Source organism: Pteropus vampyrus, unplaced genomic scaffold (genome assembly GCF_000151845.1).
Source record: "Pteropus vampyrus isolate Shadow unplaced genomic scaffold, Pvam_2.0 Scaffold209, whole genome shotgun sequence".
NCBI classification, from domain to species: Eukaryota; Metazoa; Chordata; class Mammalia; order Chiroptera; family Pteropodidae; genus Pteropus; species Pteropus vampyrus.
The window spans coordinates 1,268,430-1,280,966 of record NW_011888990.1 but is presented as its reverse complement, the minus strand read 5'-3'; the positions used below and the strand labels follow the sequence as shown (position 1 = coordinate 1,280,966).

General features: G+C 48.2%; 1 protein-coding gene and 1 long non-coding RNA gene across 4 annotated transcripts in view; both read left to right on the top strand.

The window, feature by feature from the left end:
- On the top strand, window positions 1–4,470 carry LOC105300354. Of its 3 annotated transcripts, XR_002783368.1 has the most exons (4): window positions 1–47; window positions 123–274; window positions 2,606–2,745; window positions 3,655–4,470. It is a non-coding gene; the product is annotated as an uncharacterized LOC105300354 (long non-coding RNA). The 3 variants fall into 3 exon arrangements; XR_896596.2 differs by having other exon boundaries at window positions 7–274; XR_002783367.1 differs by having other exon boundaries at window positions 7–414.
- A 3,531-nt stretch (window positions 4,471–8,001) lies between these two features.
- The window catches only part of CHMP4C (charged multivesicular body protein 4C), a 15,597-nt gene continuing 11,061 nt past the window's right edge, over window positions 8,002–12,537 (top strand). The window contains exon 1 of the mRNA XM_011372539.2: window positions 8,002–8,424. Within this exon, the coding sequence (XP_011370841.1) occupies window positions 8,235–8,424 (190 nt within the window). The 5' untranslated portion in view covers window positions 8,002–8,234. The remainder of the gene's footprint in view (window positions 8,425–12,537) is intronic.

Sequence of the window (12,537 nt, the reverse complement as noted above, 5' to 3'; positions counted from 1 at the left end):
CCTGCACCTGTGTTACCCCATTACACAGTTGAAAGTGAATGCCGCTTGTAAGGGACTCAGTCGGCTTTTTAAAAAGCAGAGGCTTCCTTTTTTTTTCTTGTCTTTAAAAAAAATTCTTGTAGGAAAAGAAGAAAGTCGAGCTCCCCAGTGTGTACCGAACGCGGAGGGTCCCTCGGCTTGGGGAGCCCAGACCTCAGCCCAGCGACCCGAAGCCATCCGATGGTGGCCCCGTGCGGATGCAGGGGTGCCACGCGCTTGATGAGCCACCGCACAGGTACCGAGGAAGGAGAGGCTCGTCTAGGTGGGGTGCGATGCGTGCCATTCCCCTGACGTGACAGCAGACGTCACCGACTCAGAGCGGATGAGTGACAGAAGTATTCATGACGGGGACTGGAAAAGTACCCAGAGCCTCAGGTGTCCTTCGGGTGTCCCAGCGCCTCGTCCGTGACTGTGGCTCGCGCCCCCCCGCCCCCGGCTGGGAAGCGGGTGTCACGACTTCCGAGCTTACTCTGAATTAATTAACCTATTTAATATTTCCAACTTAGACTTGCCTGGATCTCTGGAGACACTTCAGAGATTAGAGCTGAGCTATCTCAGTCCCCTTAGTGTTTCTTTTTTAAGACGAAGGAACAGGTTCACAGATGTTAAATGATTTGCCCAAACGAGTGTAAGAGTCAGGATTAAAACCCAAGTAGCAAACACTGCTGGTATTCTCGATTCCAAAAATTAGCAGCTTACCTGGATTTTGTATGTCTGCTTCAGCTGTTTGGGTCAATCAACAGCAGGTTTTCTGGAATTTTACTCAGTTGTCTAGAATTTACTAGGTCATTCTAATTTACTAGAATGTTCTAGATAGGTGGCAGATATACATTTTATCAGTCCGATCGTAATGGAAAAGTTTTTCTTTTCTAATCATCTAATGCTTCCTAAGCCCCCACCTTGCCTGGTTAGAATAGCTAAGATGATTAGAATAGCTAAGACTGTAGTCGCTAGCTCTTCCATCTCTATTTGGTCTCCTTTGCTAATTTCTCCTCTAGGTGCTACTTAAACAGGTCTGTTTCCCGTTACTTTTGTCCTTGGTTCATATGTCAATATACATCCTCATATGAAGGACAGTCCCATGGTTGCAGTGACTTCTATACCCATATTCTCAGCCCTGAGAACTTTCTCCCAAGCTGGACGACTCTATTTCCACCCGTCCGTTCGACATATGTACTTGGCATCATTTGTCATGTAAAACTCGAGTCCAAAATGGGTTGCTCTTACCACTTGTGCCTCAGACATGTCTCTCGAACCTGTACCCTTCCTTCAATTCTCCGGTTATTTCTTTCCACTTTACAGTTTAAAAGTTCAAACTGTAAATTCATCGTTATCATCGGATCAGCTTACAAAACAGACTTCTCTCCTCACCTTCAGAATGCAGTTTTATCCCCTCACCTGGGAAGTCCTTCGGAATGCACGGGCCACATTCAGTCCTCCAGGACATCAGGCCCCTGCTGTAGCAGCGCGTCCTGCGTGCTTTTCTCCCTAGTGCTAACGGGGCAGTAATCTAATTTACCTGACCCCAGAAATCTTCAGCGGCTTCTACTAGCTACAAAATAAAATCTGCAGTCAGGTCGATTCAGCAAGTGTTCTGAGCATCAATTACATATCAGATACTGTTCTAGATTGATACAGAATTGAATAAGACATGGTCCCTGGCCTCAAGGAGCTCACAGAGTCCATGGGAGAATGTCTCCAGTGGGCACTTAAAGTCTTTCAAATCTTGGCCCAACTTACTTTCCTCTCATAATCTCTCAAATGCCTCTTCGTATTCCGTGCTCCCCGTGGCCACAGGCCCTTTACACATGCTGTTCCTTCTCTGCAGAATGGTCTTCTCTCTCCCGTTTGATCTAGTTTGTTTCTGCTTTTCCTTTTGCTGTCACCTCAAGTAGCTTTTCCTTAAAAAATTCTTTGTTCTCCCTTACTACACATATCCTGCTGTGATTACAGTCACTTTGTGTCTCTTTCAAAGCATTTATCCCAGGCCTGATTTCATATTTGATTCTATGAATATTTGATCTCCCAACAGTTCATCTCCCACTCTAAGATGTCAGCTTCATGAGGACAGACACAATGTCTGTTTTTGCTGTCCATTGTATTATAATTGCCGTGAGCCTATTTTTTTTTAGATATTAAATAAATTTTTATTGGACAAACTAATGAAAAAAATATTTCATAACTCTGTGCACTAGCCAAAGTGAATTACTGCAGGTTTCCTGTATATGCCCTTGGCTCCCTCCCCTCTGGGTTTTGTGCTGCTCCCTCTACCATGGAATATTCCTTGTCCCATCTATTCAAGTCAAATGCCTATCCGTACTTGAGGGCCACATTTAAATTCCCTTCTTCAAGGCTTCCCTTTATTCCTCCCACAGTAAAGGAGTCACTCATTTTGGGCTCCTATTATGGTTTATCTGTGCTTCTCTATTAAACCTAGTTATTTCTAAGTTTTATTCTCATTATTCTCGTGCATATCTTCTCCCTTACCGGCTATAACCATGTTGATGACTGGACTGATGTTTCATTCATCGTTGTAATTCCTTCATTCTACCGTGATGCCATTCAGCCTGCTCCTGGAATGAACACATGCGGAACAGACCTACACCTGGCCCGCCCCGAGAAGTCAAGCTCAGTCAACCCACAGTCTGAAGATGAGCTATCCAAGCAAGGCTTTCCTCGCTGTGCCGAATTTCAACAGACCTGCAGGTCTGCGTGCTTGAGTATAAATGCTTATGGTCGTAAGTCCTGGAGTTTTGGGATGTTTTGTAACAGCGTCCTCATGGCAATAGCTCACTAACATATGGGGAATAAATAAAACAAAAGATAAGATATTGCATAATTCACATGACATGTAAAAGAATTTCTTCTCTCCGAATATCAGTTTATCTTGTATACCATGTTCCAAATCAGAACTTGAACATTCTACATTCAAACTTTAACAATAACAGCTAAAATTCTTTGATTACTATGTACCAGGCACTTATATGGATCATTTCGTTTAATCTTCCGACACTCTTAGATATCGTTATCATTCACATTTCATAGAATGGCTTATAAAGTGACTCAAGTCCTGCCTCCCTATCCCCACCTTCTGAAATGTCTCTACCCGCTCACCTCCCCGCTGACCTCTTAATAATTGTACTTACCCAGAATCCTCCTGCCCCGCCTTATGGGCTAGTGCCTTCGTATAAAGTCCCTTCTCCTTTCCCTAAACTTGCCCCGTTGTCTTCAGCTCATCTTTCGGCTTCCAAAAGAGGCATCTGGGACCTGCCACGGACTGGATCAAATCCTTTGTCATATGTACTGGCTTCCTATTGTTGCTGTAACAAGTGCCTACAAATTTCGTGGCTGAAAACAACGCAGCTTATTACCTTACAGTACTGGAGGTCAGAGGTCCTAAAAGCAATGTGTCGGCACGGCTGTGTTCCTTCTGAAGGCTCCAGGGAAGAATCCAGTTCCTTGGGCTGCCTTTGTTCCTTGGCTCATGACCCCTTCCTCCCATCTTCAAAGCCAGCAAAGCGGCATCCGCAAATATCTCTTTTTCGCCCGTCCTCCTCCATCCCTCCCCTTCCACCTGCCTCCTCTGACTCTGACCCTTTCGCTTCCTCTTTTAAGGACTCTCGTGATTACACTGGGCCCCCCTGGATGTTTCAAGATACTCTCCCCATCTCAGATCCTGAACTTAATCACACCTGCAAAGTCCCTCTAAAGCCAGAGAAAAAACATGGTCACTGGTTTCAGAGATCAGGATGTGAACAACTGGGGGTCGTAATTTCACCCGTCCCAACATATGTTCTCATATTTCCCAGACTTACTTCTTCGTAACATTTATTACAGTTTCCAAGATCGTATTCGTGTGACTACTGATGATATGTCTCCTATTTGTCACTTGAGGACAAAGGCTGTGTCTTATTCATTGTATCACCAAACCCTTGTTCAGGCTTGGCACATGGTGAGGCCTCAAAAAACATCTGTCCACTCAGTCGGTGAATGAACAAGTCAGTGCTGACAGACAGCTGTCCCCAAACTGTTACAGTCTTAATCAGCAGCGATAAACGTAATCAGAACGAGGAACACGAACACGGGAGCTCGTTTCGTGCGGCCTGACTGGTCCAGGCCAGAAGAAGCACCGCGCTCTGTTCCGAGCACCCCGCCCCAGTGTGGCAGAGGTGAACTGGGACGTAGTTAAATGAAGGCAACGGGGAAGTGAAGAACGAAACACCAGCATCCTGTAAAACCCAGAGAATCCGTAGTTTCGGGCTCAGTAGAGACGAGGAAGGGTATGAAGCAAAACGTCACTGAGACTCCCGTCACCGGTCAGCATGGCGGCGCGTGTGGGGGGCGAGCCGAATGTGTGTGTTTTGAATTCAATTTACACAAAGCGTGTGAACGATGACACAGATGACTCCACCTAAGAAACGTGTTTCCCAACATGTTCATCTTTTGTATCATCATTTGAGTTATTTTTTCACGATGTATTTCTTTATTCCTCCGTTTATACAAGAAATATTGATAAAGTGCCTGTGACGTGCCAGGGCCTGTTCTGGGAACTGGGGAACACCGGTGAACAAAACAGATGAGACCCCTGCTTTCACGGGGGGCCTCCTAGTGGGGATGGGCATGGAAAGTAAACGGAACAGAAATGCCCAGTCTCTGGGGGAGAGTGCTGAGTGCTAAGTGCTACGGGGGAAAAATCAAGCTGGGAGGGACGGGCGTTCTCTGGGGGCGGGGAGGAGGGGAAAGAGCTGTGTTTGAAACGGGGTGGCCAGACGATGGTACTTAAAGACTTAAGGAAGTGTGCCTGGTGGCTTCGAGCCAGAGTGGGCAGGCCAGGGTGGCTAGACAGAGTTGGGGGGCGGGGTAGGACTGGACCAGGGGGCCCAATGAAGTGAGGTGGGGTCCACAGCATGTCATAGAGGGGCCTGAGGACATTCCTGAAGAGCTCGGCTTTTCCCTGGAGTGAGCTGAGGAGTCGGTGGGGGACGTGGCCCTGGCCACTCTGCAGGGGGACAGCAGCACGGCCCAGGCGACCCTGGTGGGGTCAGTCACGAGTGTCCTGTGGTGTCTACCAGGACGAGAGTGGCTCGGAGCGGCGTGTTGGCAGCGGTGGTGGCGGCGAGTGGTCTGGTGTTCGGAGCAGTTAGAGCCGTGGGGCTGGATGTGGGGTGCGAGAGAGGGCATCGGGGATGACCTCAAGGTTTTGTCCGGAACAAAAAGAAAGCTGCTGTTGTCACTAACTGAGGGACAATCTGTGTGCTCCTCCATGAGGTCTCAAGTCTCCTGTGATCCTATTCAGGTGTGACGGAATCCTGGCGGGAAAGGAAGGTGCTAGAATCAGCTTTAGGTAGGTTATGCGGTAAGGGTGATGTTACGGTACAGGGCCACGCCTCGTTTTATATCCATCGGTGGTTGGTGTAGAAAACAGCCAAGTCCGATCATCCTTAGATTCTGTAACTCTCCCGGTGAGAGATGGATGGGGTGGGAGGCAGCAGAGATAAATTGCTGCAAGCAGGACGCAGTCCCAGGCACCGTATATGTTCATTACGTCTCGGGGCGGTGCAGCTTTCAGTTTTGCAAAATTATTATTTTTCATAATGGCTACTTTTGCACTCATTGTTGTGTTTGGGTATTACATGCAGTGAATATTTAGTTCTAAGAAACAGCTGCTGATGGAAAGAATGTGCACACGCTTGTCGAGCTGCTTAATAATAAAGAGCTGTTTGATGATGACTCAGGGCGTTTAAAGGGCAGTTCCGTCGCGTCAGAGCCCATTCGCGTTCTAGAAATGGATGTGATTCCGAGGGCTGTCCAAATGCATCAGTTAGCCTGACATCTAACCTGGGTCTTTTTAACAGATCTATAAATTTCCAATTTCCTTTGCCATCTTAACCATGGTAAATCACCCCAAACCAGATCATCCTTTGAACAGCAGCCTCCTTATTAGCTGATATCAATTGAGATTAGAAAATGAAAAATACGCTAGATGTCGAGAACCGTTTACGAAACCACATTTGTAAGATGAGTATCGGAGGAAGATTAATGTGTTATTTTTCGGCTTCTACATCATTGATTTAAAAATTTATTCTCTAGATCCCATTGCTGGATTAAGCACTGGTATATATTTGGATGACTTGCTTGCTTGCAAGTATTATCTGTTCCCTACTGAGGTTATGTATTAATGGAAGAGAATAATTTTTAATTCAAACGTATCTTGCTCTGTATACCACGTGTTTCTAAAAGTGCTACACATTAAATTGGGTGAAACTGATTATTTTTTCCATCGAATTAGAAATTAACGACTAAATCCTTTGTTTTAATTTCTGATTGATTTTCATTTGCTCTTCGGATAAAATACGAGGTCCTGATTGGCACATCGTGCGGCCCTCTGCGCTGGGCCCTGTCCGCCCTTGGACACGGCCTCACGGTTCTCTCCTCTCCTGTCTGCAAGTCCCTTGGCCTTTGGAACCCTAATACTTCTGACTCAAGATTTCGGCTCACGTTGTCTAAAATTTAAATTCTCTAACACGCTCTGCTCTATTTTTTCCACATAGCATATAGAGTTCATAACTTTCTTAATTTATGGTCTGTCTACCGCTACATGTGTAGGTTCTAGTCTTTCTTTATTCACTGCTGAATCTCCAGCATCTAGAACTGTGTTGGGGATACAGAAAAAATGATGTGACTGCCCTCGCTAGGAGGTCGGCTCCTTTAGGGCAGGTGGCGCTTTCATTCCTGACGCCCCCTGTGTACAATACCGAAGGTTAGAGCAAAAGACGTGTCGCAGGTCGTAAGAGGCAGGCGGGAGATGGTCGAAGTGTCTAGCTGTGGTTGTTGGGGATGATACATCCATATGTTTGTGCGTGGACGATACAAACCGGTGAGCCTCCCAGAAAAGTGTCCAAGTTCTTTGGCAAAATTTGGTGCTGGCTGTTCTGATGTCGGATACAATGGGTCGACCTGCTGTTTCTGTGTCACTATGATGGCAGAAAAATCGAGTTATTGATCTTGGGTATCAAAGCGTACTTGTCACAGAGATGGAGGCTTTCTTCCGCTTTAACCATCAGGGGTTAGCTAATGGCCAGTGGTAGGTTCCGATGATGTTGGCAGACGTGTTATGGGGGGTACGCCCAGCCCACGACCGCTAGACCATGGCCCAGTCCCATGCTCCACTTGCGCCGTGCTTGCGTCACCCCTGGCCGTCACACATCACCGCCCTTTCATCTCACCCGACTCTGGGACAGAGGGAGTGAGCATGACCAAAACACGTTTCTCTCCTCCAGGACGTCCTCTCCTTTTTCACATAGCTGTCTCTGTAAAGACATCTGACAGATCCAAATGCAAAGGCACAGAATCGAACGCAACAACCAAGCACACTCAGCAGCCCCGGCGTTAGGAAGAGAGGCGACCAGCACCTTTCAGCCCCTTCGGCCATGTAAGGATGAGCTAGAACGGACCCAGGCCAACCGGCAGCCAAGCACGGGTGGCTGCATGGATTCCTCACCTGCAGAGAAAGCCCAGTCAGACCAGCTGCTCCCCGAGTAAGCCAGGTGCTCACACACCTGCCCCCCAGAGGCAGGCCATGCCCTAAAGCCGGAGCCTCCACACACCCATCCAGACACGCCACACCCAGGCGGCCTCGTCTGAATGTTCTTATTCACGAGGACAGAAGCTGAGTTCAGAAGCACCGCACACACACTCACACTCACAAACACACACGGGGTAAAGCGTCTCATTAATCAGGGTGGGCAACGCTCTCTCTCTCTCTCTCTCTCTCTCTCTCTCTCTCTCTCTCTCTCTCTCACACACACACACACACACACACACACACTTTCCTGCTTTTGCTCAAGTCCCCTGGGATACTGGTTTGCAGTCCCCTGAGCTGTACACAAACTTGTCCTCCCCTGGGACTTCCGGAGCGTGGACAGAGCGGCGACTTTGCTGTAGCCCCGCCTTGCTGTCCCCGACCTCCCCGAGGCCGAGGCTGGTGGCGCCTGCAGCCAAGTCCAACTCCTGCACCCTCCCAGCCCGGCCGCACCGAGGGCGGGGCACCCACGCCAGGAAATGCCCAGGAGTGCGTGTCACCTGCCCCGACGACTTGTTGATTCCCAGGGGCACCGCCTTTGCGGGTCCGCCCCCGAGAGCGGAGGACGGTCTCGCTCGCCTGTCCCCCCAAACACGCCCCCGACTGCACAGCCATGAGCAAGTTGGGCAGGTTCTTTAAAGGAGGGGGCTCTTCTAAGAGCCGTGGGGCCCCCAGCCCCCAGGAGGCCCTGGCCCGACTCCGGGAGACCGAGGAGATGCTGGGCAAGAAGCAGGACTACCTGGAAAACCGCATCCAGAGGGAGCTCGCCCTGGCCAAGAAGCACGGCAGGCAGAACAAGCGAGGTAGGCTCCCAGCCCCTCACCCAGCCCCTCCTTGGGGACAGGCCCTCCGGCCCATGCACCTGTCCCGGGGCGGCCAGGTGTGCTTCTAGGAACTGGCACTGGCCCCCCCAGGGCTGGGACGGCAGTGAGCTGAGCCTTCCCGGCTCCTGGAGGACAGAATGTCAGGGGGTGCCCCAAAATCTCAGTGGTCGAGATGAGCAGTGTTTGTTTGCAATATTAAAAAAACTCAAAATTAATGCAAAAAAATCCACGATGGAAACATATCAAAATTTAAAATAGAGACGAGATCAGTATTACTGTTCTGTTTTTCTTTTGCCTCTGGCTCTTATGTGTTCTGCACGGGACTTCTTTATTTAAAATTCTTTTTTTTTTTAATGTGATATTTTGTTCATTATGAATTTTTTCCCACTAATTTTGAGTTTTAAATATATGACATGAAAATATTATTTCTCTTGATTACTGATTTTTTCGGTGCCCCCTTCAATTTTTTCTTCTGGCTTGCCTCACCTTAGTCCAGCCCTGCTGACCCCAACACTAAATATCAGGTTTTCTGCTGTGCATTTGTATATTGACACACATTTTAATTTGCATCTTGATCTCCAGGGAAGTATATTCTAGTATGTTCTAGTTCACCCAGTGCGAAGACTTTAGTTGGCTGTGTGAAGTTAAGACGTTATAAAAAAAAAAAAAAAAAAGTCAGAGAATTAAATATTAAATTCCCTGTCACTGGCTTTTGCCACACGGGGACTGTGAGTCTAGAATGGTTCTTAGTGCTCCTTATTCTCTGCCGGAGTTGGCCTCTTCGACGTATAGCTCTCTCTGTAGAGAGCAGACCTAGGCAGCGCTGCTGGAACCTGGAAAATCCAGCCAGAAGTTAAAGGGATTTGCTCTTGGAACTAGAGGTCAGTGGCAGACGCAGAAATAGAAGCAGCCATACAAGACTCCTTCTGTCATAATAATGCTTGGGAGGTTTAGCTTCCCCCAAATGATGCTGCAATTGTTAAACGCCGGAAAGGAACCACGTTTCCTGGAGCTGACCTTGAAACTCTTTGCTTCCTATAAAAAGGCTCCTGATACACGCCCTTGCCCACTTATCGCCGACAATAAAAAGTCCAAGTTTCATTTTTCTCTGCTACTGCATATAACTTTTGGCCACATTGTAGCCTGTTTTCGAGTTAAGTGCTGGTTTCTGTTTTTACTTTATGTCTGAAAATATTTTGGGAGGTTATTACATGGCAATTTCTCTAGAGAGACTATGCCATTACGGCTTGCCAAAACCCCATTCTGTTCCTCTGCCTTTCCCTTCAGTTTGATGTGTATTCTGACATTTGCTTAGTATCTGTCAAGGGTTTTCTTTTCTTGTTTGTTTTGTTATCCATTTGGATCTGTATAAAGCTTTATCTACAGTGGCTGCTCAATAAATATTGGTTTTAAAAATCTGAAAAATGGAACATCTGCTTTTAGGAAGTGCTGAAAATATAATTTGCTTTCAGAAGACCAAAATATAAAGTAAGTACAGACGTGTTCTCCGATTGGCAATGCACTAAAGTGTATACAAGTAGATTTTTATAGACGCGCCCCCCCCCCCCAAAAAAAATTAAAACAACACTACTTAAGAACATCAGCCTGACTTCCTTAAATCAGAGAAGTTGCATACAGATGTAAGAATCAAGTGCAATTACCAACTGGTGTCAGAAAAGCCATTTGCTCTTTGTCGTTTATCCTTGGGAACTTCGTAGGCGCTGGCCCCGGGCTTGGTTCTGCAGTGGCCTCGAGAGTAGGCAGAGGCTGGCTGACTAGCATGAGGTCACCTGTAACCCGGGCTATGGAAGGAATTCAATCACAGACCATGCTTCAGAAATGCTGTCACTATCAGCGTCACCCAGTAAACCACGTAACTTTGTAGACACATAGTTACTGTTTTGCATTAGCCACTAAGAAATATTGTCCCACATGTAATAAGGCCCAATTCACTTGGTACTACATGGACCTCGTGCCACACAGCGTCAGCGCTAGAATGGCTGTCAGTTACATGATAACCAGAGCGACATGATGTACGTGCAGCTAAACTCTGACTTCTAGAGGTGGTTGGCCAGCGACCATGCTGACGAGAATAATAGTTGAGTGGCCAGCTAGTATTATATTAGAAAAGGCCACACTTCTGGCCTGTATAAATTCTTTAGCGACCTGTTTCTCTACAGCAACAGAAGTTTTGACAGTTAGCATTCTGAATGTCAAAATGGATTTTATTAGTAATATGAGTAACTCTTAAATTAGCATAATAAATGTTAGAAGTGGGGTCTCACTGGTGAAGTTGTGGTTATTCTAAACATGTGGATTGGCTAAAATAGTTTAGAAACACCTCCTCACTCCCCGTGTAAGAACAGGCGAGAAGACCAAGCCAGGTGTGTAACTGACGTAACATGAGGGTGGCACCCGAGGCCCCGTCCGCGCAGTGTCCAGGCTGGGGCTGAGGCTGTGCGCAGTCGCTAATGCCCTGCTCAAATCTACCAGGAAGGACCTGGACCTCCCTGTGCCTCGCCAAACTGGTTTCGCAGCAACCACCAAGTTCAAGGCACTGTCGGTCTATCTAAGAGGGTCATGGTTGGAGCAAGAGTTATAATTTGGTTAGAAACTTCAGGACGTCGGACATTCTTTAACAGTTTGTTCAGATTACTGCGATAGTTCTGCTTTATAGCTAGTGATCTGTGGGAAAAGCAAACTTTTTATGCAGCATTTAATTGTTTTCTTTTCCTGCTGAGCGCTGTCGTCTGGAACAGTTTTCAGTCCCGGCTGTTTATTAAAGTCCCCTCAGTGCCTGGGTCCCACCCCTGGAGATTCTGATATAATCGACTGAGGCTTGGGCGGCAGTATTTTTAAAAAGCGCCCCAGGTGAGTCTTTCCTGGGTCTGGGGTTCGGTATTGGGACCCTAGATCCGCAGTAACGCTAGTGAGGGGGCAACACAGGTGCTCGCGGTCTTGCGGTGCTTCCTGGCCTTTTCCCGTTGTGGCACACGTGGGCTCCGGTGGTCCGGTGTGCGTCCCTGGCCGGTGGCCTCAGGAGCTGACGGTGTCAACACCCCAGCACACTGCAGACGCCCCCTGCTACCCTGGTCTGGCGGAACACCTGGAGGTCGCTGCTTAACCTCCTTTATGAGGTCTTGTTTGTTTTTTTTTTGTTTTTTTTTTCTTTTTAATATCATCAAGAGAGTCATAGGAATTTTGCTTAAATTTGACATCCTGATCTCATTTTTAGATGGAAAGTCACTTAGTTAAGAGCCTGGGCCTCAAAGCCGACAGCTCTGGGCGCGCGTCCCGCTGGAGCTGGGCCTTCGGCCCGCCCTCCCCGCCTGTGCAGCGGCTTCTCCATCCGCACGACACTGCCCTACGCTTGGTTCTGAGTTGTGAGGATCAGCGACGTCATTGTGTAAAGGTCTGAATTCAATGTTGTGTAACTATCAGCCAGCGTTATAACAGTAACTTCTTTTTTTTTTAAGCTAAAATTGGCTTCTAATAAGTTCCACTGATTGGCCCAAATTTCATCTTCTGCATGAATAAGGAGTAAATTGACTCCACCTGTCACAGGAAGACCGTTCACATATTTGAGACAGCGGTCCCTTCTCTGAGCCTCCTGCTCCATGACCCCCGTTTGTCACTTCCTCAGTTACCCCTTCCGGGCTGAGGTTCCCTTCCAGGGTGGGGTCTCGGGTGAGGCCCCCGAGGCCCCCGAGGACAGTCTAGTGCGACTGGAGAGGGAGAAGCCCTGAAATTCACGCCCTAGTCCTGGCCTGTTGGTTCCTTGTCCCGGGCTGAGCAATAACTCCAAGTGCGTCATTGCAAGACCCGGGCGGGTCCGGCTGGTGCCGAGGCCGCTCTGCTGGGGGCCGAGGCCGCTCTGCTGGGGGCCGGGTGGGTTTGCTCCTCCTCGGAGCAGCGTGTGCGGCCATCCCTCAGGCTGAGCTCAGTACAGGAACCTGCTTGGGCTCTCGAACTGCTTTGCAGTAGAGTCGTCACAGAGCTGGATCCTGCAGGCTCAGAGCCCAGGGCCCAGAGGACTTCTGAGCGGAGAGCGCCCCAGCCAGCTGAGCGCCCAGGGGTGAGGGCAGAACACGC